The sequence below is a fragment of the Sceloporus occidentalis genome, unplaced genomic scaffold (genome assembly GCF_023333645.1).
Source record: "Sceloporus occidentalis isolate IW3139 unplaced genomic scaffold, rSceOcc1.0.p SCAF_11, whole genome shotgun sequence".
NCBI lineage: Eukaryota > Metazoa > Chordata > Lepidosauria > Squamata > Phrynosomatidae > Sceloporus > Sceloporus occidentalis.
The window spans coordinates 14233733-14257568 of NW_028316991.1; the positions used below are offsets into that span (position 1 = coordinate 14233733).

Consider the following 23836-nt stretch of genomic DNA (forward strand, 5'->3'; position numbering starts at 1 on the left):
TGTACAGATGTGAACTGTACCAACATTTCACACTCTCAAGCCATCTGTACAATTTCTCGATTACATGGGATTTACTGATCCAAGGCTGTTTTTTGTTTTCTTTTAGAATATTTATTTTTGTGTGTGAAATTTATGGACACTGACAGAGCCATTTATTTACATACAGCTACCCATTTCTATAGTGTAAACTATATTCTAATCCAGTACCGGCATAAAGAGACTATAAAAAGGAATCTTCTGTAGCTGTATGCAAATAACTGCTTGCAACATTCAGCGGGATAAGCGATAGTACCAATCACTAACTCGAGCCCGCAGTAAATGTTTTTCACTTGACAATTCCAAGCATATCCCATATGAATGGCAGGAGGGCGAGCAGCAAAACCGACGCTTGGCTTTTTCCTCGGACCATCAAAGGGTTTTACATTTTGCAAAGTATAAAAAGATTGACTAGTATTGCTCCAACTTGTATTAATGACCGTCATGTCTAACATAGTAACAATGCTTCATCATCACTAGTTTCGTTCTTGAGAACAGCTTCCAAGCAGGTATCCGGGATCCGAGCGGTATGTACAATACCGCAGCATTCGCATGGACCGTCGCGGCCGCATGACCTCACTCCTTGAGGCGCTACATTAAAAGATTGAGTTGTCCCTTGACCCTGATCAGAAGCAAGGTCCAGTAAGGGCCTTGTGCAGTCATTGAGATCAAAGTCTAATGCGGGGTTTAACATTTCTACATCGTCGTCCTCTTCTCTTCTACTCCCGCTACTGTCAAGCTGTCTCAATGGACTTTGGTTCTGGCCAGCAGAGCTCGACCTCCCAAGGGTAATGCGCACCCACCGCAAACCTTGAGTCATTCGACTAAAAGCGCTACTAAGCTGCTGTCGTGCAGGACTTGCAACCGGAGGGTCTGAGGCGGGGATCTCTCTCCTGCTATCGGTTGTGCTGGTGTTAGACGTTTGGCTGGAAGTACCCCCACCTACTGTGGCTTCAACAGCAGAAACAGGGGGAGTTTTCTGAGGCAACGGAGCAGCAACTCCACCAACTGCACCCTGTGCATCTCTCCTTTCATTATCTGTATCAGTTTCATCAGATTCTACAGAGAAGAGTCCTCGATGTGTATTACTCCTATCTGTTTCTCTGCTTGTGCTCTGGCTAGTGGAATTATCTCCATCTGTTGAGACCAGTGCTAAAGATCCCGAATTACGCGATCGCACAAAATTGAAAATCCGATTCCAAATATTAGTTGACCGACCCGCTATCGGAAGCCTGATTGATGTAAATCCAAGCTGTGATCGAACAGCAAGCCTCAGGTTCTCCAAAACAGAAGCCTGCAGAGGCAAAACACAAAGGGCATTTTACAATCGACAACAATATACAAAAAAAGCTATCTTTAAATCTGGAATTGTGAAGACGTTTAAAGCAACAAAATAATAGTGTTGAACTAGTTAAGCAAAGGGTGCTTGCATTAAAAGTTGGGATCTAGTATACAAACATCTTCCAAAGAAGGTTTTATGATGAAGCTGCATTAACAGGTCATTGTTTACCTGGTTAGGTGAGCACACCGGAAAGTCTTCAACTGGTGGAATTAAGCCTTGAGCAATCAACTGCCCGTAGGATGGAGGGGCTTCTCTTCTTAACAAATCGGCCTCAACTCTTGAAAGCTGGGTTTCAAATGATCTGTAAAAACAGATAATAGATAAGAAATTGAAGACAGCAGTTCACATGGTCTGATCACCAACAACTCGGACCTCTCCATTGTTTGTCTCTTCACCAACTGCCTGTACGCATCAGGATAGACAACATTTGTAATTGTTTCTCCTACAAAGCTCTTCACAACAGTTCCTTTCCTACCTCTTCAAATACACACTTACCTGGTCCATCTACTCATCTGATGATTGTCGCCTGTACTTTGCTCTAAATAAGACTCAAGGGTTGCCCCTATACTATGCCCTACCAGCCTTATCTCCCCTTGTCTCCAGTACTTAAAACAAAAAATAACCTCTCACGAACCACTTCCTCAGGAAAGCCCATCACCAAGCTGCCAACGGCTTCCTAGCCTCACCCCTGCTGCCGAGTGTCTCTCACTGTACCCTTTTACTTATCAGTCAGTATCAGTAGGATTATTTAAACAATGTTTACAATGGATTTATTTATATAGCACCATCACATTCCACAGCACTGGCTAGGAAACCTCAAACGCCCTGGTATAATACCCCACCTCTTCCTAGACTGTAAGTTCATTCAAGCAGGGACCTTGTCATGTTTTGCTTCTGTAAGCCCAAAAGATGCATCTACTGGTTACTCATTGCACAGCACTACAGAATATAATTAATTTATACCAATACAATGTACATATAAAACTTGGTTCCATATGTTAAGTAGACCTTCAGTGAAATGCACTTGCATGATATAAAACAGCACTCCACTAACCTGCGTTCAAACATGCGTAGGGAGTAAAGCTTGCACGTGCACCCCAACGCAATAACCAGCAGTAGCCCACAAATAAGACTCCCGATCACTGCCGCAGTGATGACTCTCGTGGGCACGATCACAGGGCAATTTTCCTCATCGCTACCATCCCCACAGTCATCTTGGGAATCACAAACCCAACTTTCAAAGACACAGCGGTTGTTTTTGCAGTGAAAGTTTCCTGGCTGGCAAAAGAAGCAGTTCTTCTCGTCTGAGCCATTTGGACAATGGTTCTGGTAATTACAGCGGTCTGAACGTGGATAGCAGACCCCATTTCTGGAACAGGGGAACTCATCCTTTTGACACATTGTACAGTTTAACTCATCTCTTCCATTTGGGCAATGCCAGTATCCATCACAGCGTTGTTGCTCAGTGTAACAGCCCCAGTTACCACCGCAAGGAATCTCCCATGGTAAGCAAAAGCCATCCACTTGGTACGTTGCATTAAACCCCCTTGCTGCATTGACCTTGTCAGCACAAAAATGGACTCTTATCTGTCCTGATGAAGAGACCACTGTAAGTGGCGCATGCGAATCAAAAGCAGTCAAGACACGCAAAAGCTTAGGGGGATTTTCCTCCAGTCCGTCGTATATTTTGACGTAGTCCCCGTAGCCGGTGCCATCTAATTTAAAATCCGTAAAGCGCAAAATGACTTTTCGTCGGTCACCGGTGTCAATAAGCCAGGTGCAGTTGCTGCCGGGTGGATAAAAATCAGGATAGTTTGGGGAGCTGAACGCGCCGTAGAAATATTTCAGCGACTGCCCACAAGTGGGCACATCACAATCTATCTCGTCTCCCAAGTCCAAGCAGTCGATATTCCCATCGCACCTTAAAGCGCTCGGGAGGCAGGTGTAGCCTTTGGTGAAACGCGAAAGACACTGAAACTGGTTGTACGCGCAGGGCTGAAACGAAGACAGTGTTGGATGACTAGCTTTGGAACAGATTTTTTCATCAGATCCATCACCACAGTCATCAATGTGGTTACATTTTAGCGTTTCAGAAATGCATTTTCCGTTGTCACAATGAAACCGGTCACTTGCACATTTTGTTTTTCCTAAGCGAAGAAAAGCGAGGTTAAATGCCAGAGCGAAACTGTGCAGTTTTAATAAAAAGCTACGTTTGTCATGAAACTTATCTAAGCAAACCAAAACATAATAAATAAATAATACATGTTTAGAAATAAAGTGATCTGGACAAATCCCTTTTCCGCTAGTAACCCAAATATACTGAACGCCTAATTTTAATGAACATTAAAAATGGATTTCTGGGAAGGGTTAGTTATTTTATAATACTAGGGATTGATGTTTCGAACGATGCAGTTATAAAAGTCTTTGAATTCCAAAGCGTCGCTGAAAATAACTTTTACTTTGGATGAACTGTAGAAATTGTGAGGATACAGGCGCCCCCGGTACATACCGGTGAAATAGGATAAGAGAAAGCCTTTTCTAGAAATACGACTGTCGGAATGAAACTTGATCCATACGTGGTCCTGCGCGGAGACATACGGCTGCGGTATTGTGGAACCACATGCCCTTTTCCCATCGTAATTTTGAGACTGACTAATTGTTAACCAGTCCAGGTTGCACGATTCCGATGCTTGGATATCAAATTCTTGAAAGCTGAAAGAGAAACAAAAAATATATTTATATAAAGATTTATTCAAATAACCGGGGGTTTTGGCCGACTTCAATACATCTTTAGAATCGACCGGTGTTTTGCTTGTGGCTCGTAGAGGTCCTTGTGTTACATTTTAGATATAATCCACCGGTGATCTTCTACCATCACAATTCACTCTGTCTCTCTTTCCAGTAAGTAAACATAGGATCTGTATTATGCTATACTGAGCACATCCAAATGATTTCCCTGTATGCTTTACTGTCACAATTAGATCAGGCAATTCCCAATACTCTCCCTTATCGACTAATTTTAATAATTACACAGTCAGTCTGTTACTTTACACAGCTTTGTATAATAAGCTGATGGGTGGTAAATCCAGGGACCTCTATCTACTAACACATCTCACTACCAAGCCCTTACTTTCATAAAAAAAAAAACTACATATTCTGCCAGTTAGTATTTCTGTCCATAAAGAAATCCTGAAAAGACCCTTCAGAGTACCCCATGCTCATGAAACGTTAATTTGCGGATCCAGTACAGAAAAGTTTAATAAAAAGAAATTAATCTTATGGAGACGATTTCATGGAATAATAACAAAATGTTCTAACAAACAGAGGGTCATCTGAGTCTCGTTAGAAGTAATTAGAACTGCATTTTTTATTACGAACTCCCCTAGCAATTCACACAAGCGTCTGTTAAACAGGGTCAGAAATAATCATTTAAATTAGAAAGCAGCAGGTAGCGAATGTCAAGATTACATCTCCTCGCTCCTTTTTGCCACAATTCTGTGGGACTGAAGTGCATTTTTATTTGTTAAGGCGGAATGGACCCTTGAGCATTAATCTCATATACGCAAAATTAAAATCCACATTAATAAAACAAAAGTCTAGAAGGGGGGGAAACAAAAAAAGACAAAAAACCCCCAGATGTCTGTATTTTACTATCTCACAAAATGGATATACAGGCGGCTTTTATTTTTAAGACGGGACTGCTGAATGTTAACAGTATCTGTAGAAGACCTTAAATATTAGTAAACCATATATAATAATGACCTGATGGTGATGACGTCATCAGGGTTTGCCTGGATAAACCAACTACAGTTGAGTTTGGCAGGATATTCTAGAGGCCACCCAGGGCTTGTTATTATACCACTCCGCTCTCTGATTTCCTCTGGAATCCCTCCGCAACCTATAATAAAAGAATTTAAAAACATAATCAAACAGTCAACTAACAGAACACCACAGATGCTGCGACACTCCAAAGGTTACCCTTTAACAACATATGGAATCTTTTCAGGCTTTCAGGTACGCTTACAGGATGATACTGCCACCTAGTGGTGCATATTATGCAGTATATCCACACCCCTGTACACGCGTACACCCACCCACACGCGTGGCAAATATTCGGCACATGCGGTCTTCTCTTTTTATTGTGCTGTAAAAACCTTATTCATTTCTTATTATGTTCAGGGCAACCTTATGTCTATCCCATGCACATTTAGGTTTCCTCATTGTATTAACCCCTACAACCCTGCAAGAATGCCGTTTAACTTACCTAGCGCTATCTCAGTAAAGTAACCTCCTTACTTTACATTTAACCAACGCGTGATCTTTTAGTTGCCGTACATCCCTGTGCAAACCATGTGAAAAAAAGATGGGTACGAGGCACATCGCACGTACCGGTGTCATCAAATCTGACAACACACACGCTACGCAGGTACCTTATGTTGTGCTGATATACATAATGCATCAACAGAGATGTGCACAACAGCGGGATAGGATAAGTTATATATACACAAATATTTTAAATAAATAAGCAGAAATCCAGTAATGTGCAAACATAACTACATTGTCACATTAAGATCTCGTGTAAGAAAATCGTCAAATGTGTGCAATAATTTAATTACATGGGTTAATTTCAAGGATGAAGCGAAGTAGACGCAGTAGATTTAGCAGTGACCCATCAGTGCCATTTTGCATGAATCTCAGTGATACATGGCCCCGCTTCCACACGCTAGTAGGGTAACCCGTTATAAGGCCGTGTGTGCCATGTTTTCACTTTACTGAGATAAATGGAACATCGACCCATCAGATGTGTTGGAGGCTAATAGTGAGGGAATTCAAACATGTATGTGATAGAACTATTCTCAATCTAAGAGAAGACCAACGACTAGCTAAGGTCCGAGTCCTTCCATCAGGAAAAACGGGCAGACTAGACGGGCCGGATGTCTCTTACCTGGCATAAAATTCTATTATTCTATGTCATGCCAGGAACATGATTTTTCCTTTAATTTAATAAAATCAGTAAGAAACAAAACAAAGGCTCCGGTAGAATCTTAGAACTCTGAGTAGCCAGCTTAGAATGTCCTGCTATTTTTATACTAGTGGAGGATCTCATGTATGGAAAAATACGAGGAAGTCAGTTTAAGGCGAAAAAAAAGCAAAATCAGCTAAGAGCCAGGCAGATGTCAATTTAATCCTCCCAGAATATTTTTATTATGGGGCTGCCTCGGCTCGTCTAAAATGCAGCAATACTTCTAACGTGTTAATATTCTACATTTGATTTGCGCACGAAATTTAAACAATCGCACAATAAAATGACTTACCCACTGGGTGACCCGAGACATGGACGTTTCCTGAATGCCCTGCAACGCTACAGCGTCCTGAAGAAGAAAAAAACAAATATTTAAATAAAAACACCCAACAGGCATGCTGTTCAACTCAGAGTATTAAGGCTGCAACTAATGATTATTTTCATAATCGATTAGTTGGCAGATTATTCTTTTGATTAATCGGATAAAAAAAACAAAAAAAAAACAAACAAAAAAAAACTTGTGTCATTAGCACTTTTTTCTCTTTATCACAATGGAATTTGACGCACATTATTTCTCAAAGTAAGTTTTACCAAAATACCAAAAAAAGTTTTACTAGTAAATATTAATTAATGTAAACTATTTTTTCATATTTAATAAAAGCTATGATTGAGAAAATCGTTGACAACATTATTCGATTATTATCGATTCGTTGTTGCAGCCATACAGAATATTATATTATTTAGTATGTTGGGCAGATTATTTTATTAAACCTTCTACATGTTATATGTAATTATTACGAAGCCTTTTTTCGGTTCACATGGCAACAGTCTATCAAGTGCCACGTAACAAGTTCCTGGAAAAAATATCAGTGAGACAAAATTTTGCATGAATTATTTCCAGGTGGGTTTGGGCCATTCGACAGTACGAGGAACAATGCTGCTAAAATCGAGTGACTTTCCTCACTACACTGAGCTGATCCTTCATGGCAATGCTAACGAAGTCCCTTCCTCCATAGAATTTCATTAGTCAGATAGTCCGGCAGGGTGATTAAAGACTAAGCCATTCTAAGAATGACAGGGACAGGCGCTATGCTTAACTTCCACAACTTAAAGAGCAATATTTCAAATGAGTTTATGCAAATAAGAATAAGCCAAAATGGTAAACTATTTTTATGATAGAAAACAATATTTTGTTGCTTATATCCAAAGGAAAAATTGACGGATTAACTAAAGAAAAGATTTGAGGCAAAAAGAGCTCATTTGATGCTTACATCATGCGCAAAATGCGTTTCTGAAAGAACAGTTAATGATTGAGGGGGCAGACAAGTCAGATTGTTTTTAGGGATAAACGCCGAGAACAGCGCATGTGATCTTACAAGTTTATAGTATAATGCCGCGTGTGACGAAGTCTCTTTTAGACAGCGTGCATGTCTAATTTTTATAGCCTTCACAGTAAATAGCATTAAGTGGAAAAATGACAAAATTAAACACACTTATTATCTAAGCTTGTGCTTCGTTTGGAATTCTGTTCTAGCGTCCGGAGATCCTCTGTGTTGGGGCTTTATTTCCACGTTCTGCTTTGGCTGCATCCCGGTAAACATAAGGAGGATTACTTGTCTATAAACCGGTTAAAGTATTTATAATGACATGGAATGTTACTAAAAAACTTGAAGGTGAGCGCTAAAAGCTCGCCGATAAATTGCATGCCTCAACCTGTCCTATAATATATATAATTATAACGCTGCCTACTACCCCTTCCCTGTACGCCGCTGGATCTATCGTTCCTACGATGTCCGACAAAGACTAATGACAGCGGCGGCAGTCTCTGCACCGTCTACAAAAAGTAACCTTAACAGCCCAACAGGCCAAGGACTGGAACCCATCTTATTTCTATTGGTTTCTCATCTTTTCGTCAACTTAAATTTGGTTTGTTTGATAAGTACATCGTACATTACTGGGGGGGGAAATCTCCCACAACCCGTTAAGGACAATGGGCGGTCCCTAAACCCATTGAAAACAATGCATTTTGAGCCCGTACATGTACGGGCTTTGTCATTAAGGGGTTAAGAGCCCCAGTAAAACATTATCTTTGCCAATGCCAAGTGGATTTGGTGCGGGCTGTGGGGAAGGTTTAATGGGCTATTTCGGCAGACGCAGCCTAATGTTAAGGAGGCAGAAGACAAGTGAAAAAGCAACACGGCTCAGACTGAAGAAAGCCAATGCAATGAGACAGATTGCCCCTGTGGCCCCTGAAAATGGCCATGGGTTTAGGCTTAAACAATACAGCCTCTTATTTTCTCGCTTGGGAATGGCATTATCATACTTCAAAATGACTTGTGTGCTCTTTACAGGATTACGTGGGCCCGGCCAGCGTGAGGTCCCCCGGTTAGAATTCCGTATTCACAAAATTCCATTACGTAAAACAAAGACAGTTACGCAAGTCCACCACTGTCTAGCATATCTTACACAAATTAGTGGGGAAAAATAATAAACAGGACGCTCCAGCCATCACATGCACTTTTATACATGACAGCTGGGCGGTCACCCTTGCAACTGCCCCCCCCTTCCCCGCATGCACTGGCCCGTTTTCACACATCTCTAGACTCCCAGCCAATCAGCTTCAACACTGGTGCTGCCCAATTACCGTATTTTTCGCTCCATAAGACGCAGTTTTTTTCCTCCCAAAGTAGGATGAAAAATCAGCCGCGTCTTATGGAGCGAAGATGCAGGCAGGGAGGGGGGGGGGGGGCAACGATATACCGTATTGGCTCGAATATAGGCCGCACTTTTTTCCCCCACTTTAAGACTTTAAAGTGGGGGTGCGGCCTATATTCGGGGTCTAGCGCCCGACGCCCGGGACATGCAGCCCCGGGCGCCGGGCAGGCAGCGGGGTTAGGATACAGATCCCCCGCAGTGGTGCAGGGGACCTGCATCCTACTCCCCGATACGCTCAGACAGCCTCCCCTGCCAGCACTTCCCACGGGGGGGGGGTGCCGGCACGGGAGGTTGTCTAAGCGCATCGTGTGGATGCATTTTACCTCTGCACCCCCCGCGGACTTACCGGAGCAGACTCCCGGGTGTCTTGCGGGGTCGGCGGGGGACGTCTACGCAATACAACTTCCGGTGCCGGATGTGCCGCACCGGAAGTTGTATTGCGTAGATGTCCCCCTCCGGCCCCGCAAGACACCCGGGAGTCTGCTCCGGTAAGTTGGGGAGGGGGGGGGCAGAGGGGGACAGTGGCAGCGTATCTCGGGGAGGGAGGACAGTGGCAGCATATCTCGGGGAGGGAGGACAGTGGTAGCGTATCTCGGGGAGGGAGGACAGTGGCAGCGTATCTCGGGGAGGGAGGACAGTGGCAGCATATCTCGGGGAGGGAGGACAGTGGCAGCATATCTCGGGGAGGGAGGACAGTGGCAGCATATCTCGGGGAGGGAGGACAGTGGTAGCGTATCTCGGGGAGGGAGGACAGTGGCAGCATATCTCGGGGAGGGAGGACAGTGGCAGCGTATCTCGGGGAGGGAGGACAGTGGCAGCGTATCTTCCCATCATGTCTGACCAGCTTTTTTCTGTGCAGGGATGACGGGAGGATGATGTCCTTTTTTTATAGCCCATTTTTTAGCTCAAAATATTTTTTCCTTTTTTTTCTCCTCTAAAATCTAGGTGCGTCTTATCAGCAGGTGCGTCTTATAGAGCGAAAAATACGGTAATTTCATTTTTTTTATTTTTTATTATTTTATTATAAATCCATACAAAATTACATAAATGCATATAAATAATCCATACAAAATATATAACACATAACTTAGTACATTATGTTAATAATGATTCCTTATTTCAGTTATATAATATTTCTGACTAGGAACATATTATACTTTCAACAAAAAAGATTTACTAAGTTAACCGCTATTAGTATTTTTCCACATCACATTTATTACCATTCATCTCAAATAAATAATATTGGTATCGTTTATAGTTTTTGGGTCATCTACTTATTTTTATAATTTTGTATTATTTTTCCTAGAATGTGCATAGGCCATCCATGGAGACCAAATTTCTAAATATTTCTTATATTTAGATATACTTATGTAATAGCCCTCTTCCATTTTGCATTGAAATTGAATCTGACCAAATAACTCTTCACACGATATCATTCGGGGTTTTTTTTCCAATTTCTTGCTATGATTAGCTTACAGGCTAATAATAATTGTATAATCAAATTTTTTTTTGTACATTATTAAAGTTAGAGAGTCCCATATGAAAGATGAATATTTGAGGCGTTATGTCAATTTTACATTTCAATATATCGTTAACTCGTGAGAGAGTAACTATTATTTTCCCTATCTCGTCACACTCCCACCACATATGGTAAATATTTCCCTCTTCCTTTTCACATCTCCAACATCGATTAGATATGGTTTTTATTATATTTTATTATTTGTACCGGTGTCCTGTACCATCTGTGTATAATTTTATAATGTAATTCGAGCATACCTAAACAGTGTGTATATTTCCTAATTTGATTATATGCTTTTAACCAGTCCTCCATTTGGTAAAATTACTCCAGTATCTTTCTCCCATTTTTCTTCATTTGATAAAGATTCTTCTAATATAAATCTATCTTTTAATACTTTTATTTTGTGGATTATTCTTGATTCATAGTGTTTATTTAGAAATTCCTCCACTCTCTGGGATCTCGTGACTCCTACTGATTGCACAAAAATATTTTATTTGTATATAATTAAAGATATCGGAAGCCGATAGATTCCATTTCTCTTTAAAAAGAGGCCAAGTTACAAAGGTTTCTGCGTCGTACATATCAGATATATATTTTACATTAGATCCTCTCCAGTTGCGTAGATCTAAGTCGGTTATATTATTTGTCAATACCTCAATTGGAGTTGAATAGAGGAGGCCTTGATCAATTTTCATATACTTTCTCCACTTTTCTAAAGTTATTATTGAATCCTTAACCACAGCGTTATCACAATTTACATGTTTGGACCTTTCATAATTTAACCAAATAATATTATAAGGTTGTACAGGATTTATTGCCTCATTTTCTATTTCAAACCATGCAGTGTTATCGTTCTGTGATTTATCCCATGCAAAGGTGTGAGCCAACATGCACGTTTCGTGGATGTCTTTTAGATTTGGAGAGTTTTTTTTTTCATTTTATTTATAAGGAGGGTATAATTTTCTCTAATCATTTCTTTTAAATTATATTTTATTTTAATACCTAAATACCCAATTCATTTCAAATACGTAAAGCAGCCAATCAGCGGGATGAAAATGAGAATGCAGAGGGGGTGCTGCGCTGCAGCTTCTTCTACAGATAAAGTTTTTTTTAACTGGTTGAATATTGCATTTTAACTGGATAAACATGCATTCTCCTCTGGTGATGCTGTGTGGGACGCTGGCGCTTTCCTTCTAACTTTAACAGACTAATACTTGTCACGAATCCCAAAAATATGTATCGTCACAAAACAAAGCAAGAATTCAGCACACACCCAGCAAACGCCATTCAAAAAACACATATCTAAGGCATAAATATTGGCAGCTCCGTCACACTCCGGCCATTCATCGCTCAGCCCACCGCTATGACAATGTACCCCAAGTGATTCAGCTCCTCGGTAAGTAATATAACCATGAAAAATTAGATAGGACTCGCCGAAGTTGGAGTAAATTGACGTGGTGGGCTAAGTAATATATGGTCATACAGTGTGATGGAATATTTACGGCCTATGAATAGTATTCGCTGGGTATGCGCTATAGTCTTGCATAATTAATTGAGGAGTAACCCAGGAACCTGAATGTGTGTGCCTTTTAGCCGGTGCGCTCTCGTATTGTTATATACTTTATGTATGGTTACTGGGACGGATTCGTGTACAGGAACACACGTAAGGCTTGTTTTACTTCTCTGCAATGGTAATGAAATCACAAACGCAGCCGTGAGAATCCACACTACTTATTTCAGAGAATATTACATTTTCATCACCCGCGGCTATAACTGAAGGACTTATGTCTATATTGTAACTTTGTTTACCTTATGTAATTAAATGCAACGTTATTATTATTATACCAGATTAAAAGGAGCCAGCTTGTAACTATGTTATCCGACCAGGGGATTTGTAGCCCTTGAAATGAAACCAAGTATAATCTGCAAGTATATCAAACAAAGGTAAGTTATTTTATATCCTTAATATAAATTGTTTCGTAATGACCTACTTGTTATGTCCATTTAACAGACTGTACAGCACCATGGAATAGGATGGTGCTATTTAAAAATCGATAATAGTAATAGGGAAATGTTTCTAGGTCAGCGTTATGAACAATACCGTGCATGCAATTTAACCCTTTCCAAGGGGGACATACAGTGCACGCCACTAATACGGACATCCTTGGTTAATATGAGCAAAGAAGGATGCGAAAAAACGTGTTAAATTGTTTAGCCTTTTCTGATCTTTTCATCAAAGAACACACCAAAATGCCCAATCTCTGCTGTCATGGATATCAAACTATTTCAGACAATATCAAACACAACACAGGTTCATCCAAAATAAAAAAAAAATGAAATATATGTGTAGCACAATTATTAGTACCCCAATGAATTCACATGACAAAAATATATTTGATGTATATTTACACTTTTGCATTTTTATTACACCTGAGTGTCTAGGAACATTAAATTGTTCAACCATGACTTCCCGTTTGACAGAGGTATAAATATCAGGCAACACAAAGACTTTCATTTTAGTGGATAAGACCAAGGGATGTAGCTGTGATATGCGACAAAAGGTTGTTGAGCTTCACCAAATGGGAAGTGGCTATAAGAAAGAACGCCCATTCCCACCATTAGGGCAACAATGAAGAACCGGAAGTCTTCTGAATCAACCCGGAAAGGGAGCCTCATGTGTCTTTATTGTCTCAATACACTGAGAAGAGGATGGTTCAAGTGTCTAAAAACTCTCCAAGGAGCACAGCTGGAGAACTGCAGAAGTTAGTTGCTTCTTGGGGTCTCCAAAAATACAACCTAGTTGGTTGGAAGGGTTTCAAGAAAAAAGCCTCATCCATCCTATTCTCATCAAAAATCAGACTAAACCGTCTTTGGTTTGCCAGACACTATCGAAATTTCAAATGGCACTGCCTCTGCCAGAGTGCTTAAAATGAGCCGTGGTTGGATCTTCCAGCAAGACAATAATCCAAAACATACATCAAAATCAACACAAAAATGGTTTAAAGGCCATAAAATCCAAGTCCTACCATGACCTTCCCAGTCCCCGGACATGAACCATGTGGGGTCAACTGAAGAGGAGAGTCCACCATCATCAACCTTGAAATGTGAAGGATCTGGGGAGATTCTGTATGGAGGAAAGGTCTCAGATCCCTTGCCATGTAGTCTTTAACCTCATCAGGCATTATAGAATAAGATTCAGAGCCGTTATCTTGGTAAAGGGAGGTAGCACAAAGTATTGACTAAAATCAGTGCCAATAATTGTGCCACACATATATCTAACTTTCTGGTTTTTGAACAAACCTGTGTTGTATGTGCTCTTCCATGTCCAGACCAAGAACCTATGGCAGTCTTTAGGACACTTCATTAAAAAATTATAGTTGAGAAAATTAAATCCAATAACCCGTAACGTCTGTCACATTTTAAGGCAGGACAGCTGCTTAATATCATAGTTTGTAATTGCCTGAATTATACGGTACATGACTGGGATGGTGAAGTAATTATGGTGTAGCACTGACACGGTGTTGAGGGGAAAATTACTGCAGTTCTATCAAGGATAGACTGACAACCTGTAGCAGTTATACAAAGGGTTAAACAAGTGTGATGGCAAAGGCTTCCCGGCAGCCATGTGTGGCCAGAGGAATGATGAATACTCTGTTGTGTGGGGGGGCAGTCATGTTTTTGTAATGTAGGGATCGCTAAAGCAAGCTTCTGAAATGATATTTGACGTGGCGACGACATCTGTCATGTCTGAACTGATCAATGTTTTGACCAATATCTATGCGTTTTTTTCTTTGGGCACAACAGATCTCATGTCCGGTGACCTATAATGCCGTGGGCGCCAGGGATTTTCTGCGGAAGCCCTAAAGACCGATCTACGCAGTCTGCAAACAATACGGACGCTATATATTATATACACAGATATATATAATAGCACTTTACAAAGCAGAGTATGAAGCAGCTATCAATTCAATTTTCTCAATACCTGCATCATTATTCATCTATTTTAAATATACTTCAGTATTGTCTCTCATTTATCTACCCCTGCCTCATACTCTGGAACTGCCACTTATATGCTCCTTATATTACCTGGGCCTCTCATCGTCTTCATCTAAGCTATTCATCAATCAAGTCTAATACACATAAAGCTCTTCATTATGCACAGCTCTCGGATTTCTCCGTATCCCCTTTCCCACTCTGACCATCACAACCTCAACCTTCTCTACAACACTTGTACCTCTTCTCTCTCCCACAAAGATGCCAGACTATGGCTGTGGAGTTCATTGTTTTCCCTCCACTAATAAACATCACTTACTTCAATATTCTTACAATAAGCTCCTCTTTGAGAAACGCAATCTCATGCTTCCCTTCAGTCTTGACACAACCATTCAGTGAATCCGTGGCAAGGTTTCACTCACAAACAAGCTTTCTCCGCTGCTGTACGGCTGAATGTCTGAAGAAGGATCTCCTCCACTACAAATTCCTCCTTGAACTCCGACAATCTCTTCTGCTAAACTGAGCGAGACCTAATCACTAATCAACTATAATTCCAACCCACGTGCCCTTTTCTTGTTCTCTCTTCCACTTTTGCCTTCCTGGCCTTTTTTCACTCTATCAGCCCTCAACATTTTGGCGAATCCTCCAAACAGAAGATTAACACTATCCACAAAATCCCCTGCAGTCACTTATCTCACGCCCTCCAACTTACATTTTTCTCTACTCCCCATGTTATAGACTATTCACTATCTGCTCCCATATCTTCCCACCTTATTGATATTTTGTCATCCTTCAGAGTCCCAATTCCGATATTTAATTATCATCTGGCTAATTTTCTAAACATTTAATAGTAATCGCCCTTGTATCCATGTGTCTCTAAAAAGGGGTCTCTCCCAAATATGTTTATTACTGGTATCAAAGCCCCAGGACACTGTTCTAGTGCTTTTTTTGGTTTATGGTATATACTCTTTCCCTGGAGCAACTAAAATGCAGATGACACTCAAATCTATCCCTCGAGGCTACAGCACGCCTTACAACATGTCTCCACCCGGACGGCTTTTTGATTACTAAAATGTAATTTTCAAATACTGAGCTATTACTGCTTCGACCCCAAACCATCCCAACATCTCACTAGTGGATGGCTTCGCTATTTACCCTGCGGCAACTCCACCTCATGTATGGGAATCTTCATCTTATTTTGTAGAATGCAGAGACCACTTAAATCTGCTCATTTTTCTCTCACTCTACATCAAAGGTACTAGTGCTAATCCACATTAACAATAATAAAATCTACAGTATACAAAAGTAACAAGAAGACATAAAGGCATACAGAAGGAGCCGAGAGCTCTACGGGAATAAGCTTACATACTCCCTACCCCCAGGCACCTACAAAGCTTCAACTCTCCCTAATGCGAAAAGCAAAATAAAGGAAAATACTACAGCGCTACAATAACAGAGACATTTTCTTACATGCACCTGGAACCCCCTCCATTATCTGTATGCCCACCCACTCACTACTACTAATTAGACCGTAAGCGTTGCTGGTCTCCTTTTCCCGACATATGCGTAGCTATTGTACCCAGATGAAAATCTAAGTATGACTGCTTTAAACTATAAAGTGCATCTATGAGTGTTATATTAATAACAATACACATGCACACAAGAGACATTGTACAATTAAGAACTCTGGACTATTTGTATGGATTCACTCCAAGGTCACTCGCTGGTACAGAAGTATACCAATGGGTGAGGACCAAGCCGAGACGGCTGCGAGATTGTAGCCCACAAACAATATTAAACACCTATTCCTATAGCTTTAGACCATTCACTGATTTTTGTATCGCCTCTTACCGAAGGCACCGTCCTAATAATCCTTTCCATAGAGGAACACTGTTTACAAAATATGCTTTACATATAAGCCTTGCACCTGGAACACAAGACTGGGGTATGACCCACAAATGCTTTCACATCAGACTAAACGAGCAAACGTATACGGATGAAATATGTTACGTGGCAAGGAGGGGGGGGGATGTCGGAGACGGACAGCTGCTTAGTATCAGAAAACAGACACACTGCTTTGTGGCTAAGAAAGAATCAAACAATTTCACCACCAAGACATGACTAATGTGTATAAAGGAAGTGAACCTTGGTACTGAGAATTATTTACATCGGTTTTCCGGTAGAACTTTTCAACTATACCAACTGTTTCTTCTTTTACAGTAACTACAGAATCAACCTCACACTTACAGAGGAAAAGCCTGGACTCTTAAATATATTAAAACACTTATTTTTAACCCAAAGTGGATGTGGGCCCCTCGTAGCTCTTAGCAGTAGATGGACAAACTAGCATTAACCACACAGTATGTTGGCTCATCAAGACCGGAGCGAGATGCTGAACTAAAAAATTCTCTGTGATGCTATAGAACATTCAGGCTCATAAGAAATATTTCAAAATACAAAAAAAAAACAACAAAAACCCTTTGCATGATCACAAGTTATTTGGCACTCTCAGTTTCAGCATCAATGGATGTTCAGAAACGGTCTCAGCCCTTCCTGGTTCTGATGAAAGATATTTCCAGCCACGAGTCGTGGGAAGGTCAGACGGCATGATTGTCTTTTTACTGTAACTGCTTCCAGATGTAAGCAGTAACTGTAAAACTACTCACAAGTCAGACACCCATTCAGGGCTCAATATGATGCGTCTGACAGAAGCAGGCTTTGTTAAGGGGACGTTTACTGTCCTCGTCGCCCTACTCGAAGAACGCATATTAACCGCACTCTGTAGAAGCTGCAGCGTCCATGGTTTTTACGATTCTTGCCTTTGCTTGGATGCTTGAAGCTGAGCATTAGTGGCAGGAAAGTGTTCCCATTGGAAGCGATTGGAGCACTTTGTATACATGTGCATGGGGCGCTGCAGTGTCCGTCAAGTGCTCAAACTGACTAAAGGGTAAATTTCTTCCGCAAGGCATACAGTTTAGATTAGGGAAAGGGGCAAATGTTCCTGGGGTGATTCTGCGGGATTTCCTCATACATTCTGCAAGGGGCACACGACAAAAATGCAAAGGTACCACACAGCTATCACACGCATACATATTTTAAACACATTATATTATAAAACTCGGCAGCCGTATAGTAACAGGAATTAAGACTAGTTCCTGTTCATCTATCAACGTACACAAGCAAATTACAGAGAGTTCTCTGCACTAGTTTGTACAAGAAATAAAATGTTTTTTTCTGGGAAGCTCCTGTTTCGGAAATATTACACACCCAGCAGCTACATAAAGTGTTACAGGCCGTTCTACGCATCCTGAAACCTCAGAATCTCCATCCAAAAGGAAGGCATCAGCGCCGTGCCTAGAACATGTAAAAATTCCATTCAAATAAAATGGAACCAACCCAGAAGTTCCAGGTAACAGTCATCAAAAGAAATTGTATCTACCTACCGGGCCTGGAATTTGAGCCATCACTGCGAGAATCTTGCCATTATGGCTCATATGTTATCCACGCAATAAAGGCAAGTACTTGGTGTGCGCAACGGCAGGTCGTTTGTGTGTATGTCTGCGAGTCAGTCCAATGAAATGGTTACTCTTATTTAAATTCTCATTTGATAACCTGGGGTGAGCGTCAGGCCCTGACCTAAGGGAAAAGGTATTGCGCAAGCAAACCAATCCTGATAAGCTCCCAGGTAGGACGCGATATCTCCAACCATTGGGATACTAAAAACATCTTCATGTACTTCACAAGGCAATTGACTTTTGGTTATAAACAAATAACCGTTACGCTTCAGCATTTAAAAGCCAGGGTATATTCTGTACAGATAAATAAAAAAAACTTTATCACTGTGTGAAGAACTTATCCACAGTAATAATAAAAACATGTTTTCTACTTTTTACATTCCTGCAGATGACTCCAGTGCGTCACAAATAACAGGTTCAAAATACAGCAGCTGCAATTTCAGCTGAAATTGGATAACCTTGAACAATGGGGAAAAAAAAAATGGCGGACGTGAAATAATGCATTGGCAGTTTGGCACCGAAGGTACATTTTTTGGAAGACATTCGGAAAAGAAAAAAAGAATATTTACAGTAATAAATGTCACTTTCCCAAGGCTGTATCAAAAATACCAAAATAATACAGTACCATTGATACTCATGTGGGAGTTTGGGGCATGCAGTAAGCTCTCAATCCCAAGATTATTCAGCTACAAAGATGAAATCATTTAAAGCTCTGACCAGGTATGGTTATCATTGAGTTGTCCAGGGTCTAAGTCGCTGAAGACCACTTTTCAGATGAGAAATGTATATTAATCGGATAGCTATCAAAAGGAGGAGTAAGACGGGTGTCCCGTGAATGTAACCAAACCGTATAGGCACAGAAACCATGGGTGATGGGTTCACTTTTAAGAAGAAAAGCCTAGAAAACCAAGCGCTGATGAATTAATGCTTAACTACTACTAAACAAACTACAGTTCCAATACAATTTCAAATTTGTTGGTTGCTCCCTTGGTTTCAAAAAAGTAAAAGATCAAAAAAAAAAAAAGAGGTCAAAGGGCAGTTCCTCTAACCGCTTAAAGCTTACACTTTACAAACAGAAGTGGTTTATTGAATTTAAGTAAGCCTAAAAGGTGCCCAACAGACTACAGTTCATGCCACACTCAAAAGGAGCTCTATGCTCCACACCGAACACGAGGCAAGTTACACATCAGCCATTCGCTCTTGGGTTAATTTGCCCATTAAGGGACATAGGGGTGATCAGCATTCACAAACCTAGGCTAAACACAGGCACAGTTAGTTCAAACCCTCGGAACAAGTAAGCCTTATTTAAGACCAAAGACAAAAGATTTAAGCAGGGAGGTTGGGTAGGTCACGCTGAAAGGAGGACAGACTGGAGCGAAGCAGGAAACCAACAGATGTCTCCAATTCCAACAAAGAGGGATTCAGCCTGAAATCATAAGGGCAGATAACAAAAGTAACCTCAAGTATGACATATAACCAGTCAAAAAAAAGAAACTTTGTGATAATTTTAGAAATGTATATATGAAGGAAAACTCGAATTCTTAAGCGATCAAAGTCCACGCAGCTGAATATCAGAAGTACTCAAAAATGAGGGGCACGTTCTTAAAACAAATATATATACTGTATACAGAAACTGAAAGAAAGACAATTTCAGAATGTTACGCAAGAGATGAGACTTATCCATCTTCTAATGAACAAGCCCCTGCATGCTATAAAGAGCAGACATCAGTTCTACAGTCAGAGAGAGCTCCTTTTGCAGCATATCAAAAGCACTACGACATGTAGAGGATGCACTATTTTCCAATATTCATCTTTAGAAAGATGATTTTTTTTTCACCCATTATATGCACTTTAATCCATACATTGCTGAATGACAGTTATCTTTTTTTTCTTAAATGCATGCATTGAGGGATTCATGACAACCAGGGGAGCGCCTTTCAGCCGGCGACTGGCTGCTTCCTGCCATCGAGAAGAGGACAAGTCGCGAGAGGAGAGTTTTTAAAAAGCCATTTTTTTTTTCTTTACCATTTACTTGCATGTAATATGCCTCCATCGCTGAGGAGCATGCGCGAGAGAAGAAACTGTCTCAAATAACAAAAGGGATCTGAATTGACGTTTCCTATCGATGCTGGAGCGAAGAAGTGCGATATCTGTATCTACCTTTAGAATACGAACAAAAGTGAATTGCCTGTTGAGTAATGGAGCATCTTGTGATGCAATGTAAATGCCAGAGCCTAACGTTTATGCCATCATACATTCATCTTCACGGTTCCAAAAATATGATCTTGCTCCTAAAGTACCCCAATTGGCTGCTAAATTCTGCATACATTTGTCAAGCTCTGTTCCCATATGCATATGGATTAGATTTATTTGGGACAGTACAATAAATGCCTATGGGGTAGCACGGGATAGTCCGTTTAACGTATGATGTCATACTGCTCGTTTCTCACAGAGAAAATCTTATGTACGCTTTTAAGGTCTCACAGATCCCCATTTTTTGTCTTTCAACTGAAGAGACCTCGGAGGTCTAGAAAACGTTTGTGACTCCACATTGTTTTCGATATGAACTTTGGCCCCCAAACATTTCAAGAGGTTTTATTTAGCAATTAGTGTTTTCCTTGTCTTGCTCAAATACATCCTAGAAGAAGCATTTCTTTACATTTATCAACGTGATTACTTTATACCTGTAACAAACAACACCCTTCCTAACCACATGCTGGCGTCACATCACTAATAATACAAGTGGTTCACAAGTATATATCTACCCAGAACGCTTTGCTCTCTATTTGATTTATGTGCACCAAACTAACCTGGTGAAATTCCATTATTTCAGGAAAAAGGAACAAATGGCAAAAAAAAAAAAAAAAAAAGGGGAAGTGGAAAAATCCAGGGACCGCACAATGGGAAAATCATTATACCTAAAGATAAAACATCAACAAACCCAAAACACTGGTATCACGAGGAAAACAACCAAGAAGGGTCATCCCTTATCATGCCTGGCTAGCTTTTATACCCTACAATATATTTTGATAACCGAACAAAATGACTCCGGGTTTAGAGTTCCCGTTTCAGCTCCTTGACCTCGCTATAAACTATGAAGGGCCGAACCCAGTAACTTCTGCTGCTGGAAGATCTTTGATGGCCCTGTATGACAAGCGGTGGAATCAGTGAGATGTCTTCAGTCTCCTCACCCTTTCATCTCTGCGTTATACAGGACCGGTTCGGCTCATCCTGCTGGAGAAACCGGCCAGTGTTCCCCCTTCATAATGAACAGTAAAGTAAGGAATTAAACCATAACTCTTCGGCAAACTCTCCATTTAGTGAATAAACCCCTCTGTGTCAGACAGATGCCCCATACAGTAGGGTGTCATAAAAAGCAGCCTTACGCTGCTCGTTATGCTGTTACCTTGGACACGTTAAATTGTAAGAGAAAGGTATGGATTGACTTGACTTTAACGTGTTTTGTATATATTACAATAAAAATGTAAAATACATATGCAGACGGAGGGGGCATTCATCTGCAGATACACAGACTTATGAAAAAGTCCAGCATACAATAAATAGAGTATTTAAAACGCATCATGTCTACAATCTGATATATCAAACCACACAATAATCCATAGGCAGAGGGCGACACAAAAATACACTTCGCATAACATGACCTCTCTGCAAAAATGGCAGCCTGGCGACACGACTAAGTGGCAGATCAATCCCCACATTTACAGCGTAATCATTTAATTAAGACTTTCATGCATTTAAATTACGATTGTTCACATTCCGTAGTATGAATCTTACATACACGATAAAAGGTTAAACATATTCATGGAATGGAAACTATGCTTGCGAAGCCGGCATAAAGGTATTCATTCAAGATAGAGACAGAGGTTGATGCTCCTTCACACAGCTTGTCTTCAGTGTCCTTACACTCCTTGGATGCACCACTTGGTCCTTCTGGCCTACACAGAAGGACCGACACCTGCCAAAGGGACAGCTATATGGTACCACCACCAAACTGTCTCCAGAAGACAGCAAAGCTTTGCGGAGCTCGGCAGAAGTCAATTAACTCCTAAGACACTCAGGCAGCCTGTACCAAGCCAAATGTTAGCATTCATATAACCCTCCTATCTATATACAATGCATGATTAAGTGCCATAGCCTGGATAACACTAGAAGCTCTGCTAAACAGGACGGAACCTCTAGTTTAAGACATTTAAAGGAAGAAGTGACTGAAGGCATCACGTAACATACATGATTTCATGTAATCGAAAGCACGTAAAAAGGGGCAACAACGTGAAAGGCAGGAAATTGAGGGATCAACAATGTCAACCTATGCCAAAATAAAATGTACCTACTTTAGGAGCATTCCCAAATTTATTTAGTGACACTTTTTCTACAACTTATCAGACTCCATCTGACGGCAGAAAAGAACCATTCAGTCTGTTTAACCTAACATAGAGAGTCAGGAGTTAATCAGTCCCTGATCTTGTCTCAGATTCAGGATAGTCGTAAGTCTATCCCATGCATGCTTCCCTTGGTGTATTAGCCTCTACCACTTCTGCTTGGGGGCTGTCCAACGTATCTACCACACTCTCCATGACGTGTAAATCCTTATATTACCTCTAAGCCCCTGACCCTCTGGTTTTAGATTATGACCTCTTGTTCTAACATTTTGCCTCCATTGGAAATAGATGTTGAGCTAAGGCACAGATCGCTAAATGAACGCGGACAGACCTATCCCAGACGGACCAGGGATATCCCAGCCCAATATAAGAACAGACAGCTCACAAACGACCGTAAAACAATACTCCTAAGCACCGTAAGCCAAGGAACAAGTTATACCGATCATATTTTACCCGGATCTACCCTCCATTCTACACGATTGACGGGGAACATTCAGAGCCCTGAAATACACCGTTAACCCCTGAATATCAGACCGTTGTTTTATAAACACATGCAGACATTTAAATCCTCAACTTGGAATCTAAATTTTGTACATCAATGAAAACACAACTTTTAAAATGAGCAACTTTGCTCTAGTTCTTATTGGGGTATCAAAATTATTCAAATAAGGTTTTTTTCTTCTTTTAATTTAACAGAATGACGAAATATACAGGCAGCAGCATCAGAGCTGTCACAGTATACTCACCAAAAGTGATGAGCAGGAGTAGCAGCTGTGAGAAGACCCAGCCATGTAGAGGCTTATTGTCCAGTCCCATGACAGCCCAGGCTGCTTGGGGGCAAAAAGAAAAAACAAAGCGAACGCCGGAAGGGGTTATCCTGAGTAAGACGCGGCCGGCCGTGGTGTAAACAAACGGGCTGCTCCCTCTAAACGGCGGTTCCCCCCACTTACTTGCCCCCTACGGGCAGCCGGTGAGGGTGTACGGTGCAGGGTAATGTTTCTGGCCGGCTAAGACCCCTTCCTTTTTTTTCCCCGACAGCCGCGCAGGCGCACTGCGCTTCAGGACGTCACGAAAGCCTGGGAGGGGGGGGAATGCGTCGCGCTGGTGACGTCATCACGTGAGGCCGCCCACAATAGGCTTCCTGGGGGAGTAGAGCGCGCTGTGTACGCTGTCTGTCGGAAGTTAGCGCGCGCGTGCTGTTAAATATTCTTTAGCAACAGAAACGCATCGGTTCAATAGGAATTATTGAAATCTTAAGAGGGGCGTTTTGTCTTTACTTTACTCCTCATACCC

At 41.1% G+C, this 23836-nt stretch overlaps 1 protein-coding gene across 1 annotated transcript in view; it reads right to left on the reverse strand.

Annotated features, from left to right (window-relative positions):
* Nucleotides 1–484: 484 nt before the first annotated feature.
* Nucleotides 485–23836, reverse strand: part of LOC149305618 (low-density lipoprotein receptor-related protein 12-like) — a 118624-nt gene continuing 95272 nt past the window's right edge. The window contains exons 4-9 of the mRNA XM_089477601.1: nucleotides 6694–6750; nucleotides 5141–5315; nucleotides 3888–4090; nucleotides 2433–3525; nucleotides 1547–1679; nucleotides 485–1330 (exon numbers count right to left, since the gene is read on the reverse strand). Of these exons, the coding sequence (XP_089333727.1) occupies nucleotides 485–1330; nucleotides 1547–1679; nucleotides 2433–3525; nucleotides 3888–4090; nucleotides 5141–5315; nucleotides 6694–6750 (2507 nt within the window). The remainder of the gene's footprint in view (nucleotides 1331–1546; nucleotides 1680–2432; nucleotides 3526–3887; nucleotides 4091–5140; nucleotides 5316–6693; nucleotides 6751–23836) is intronic.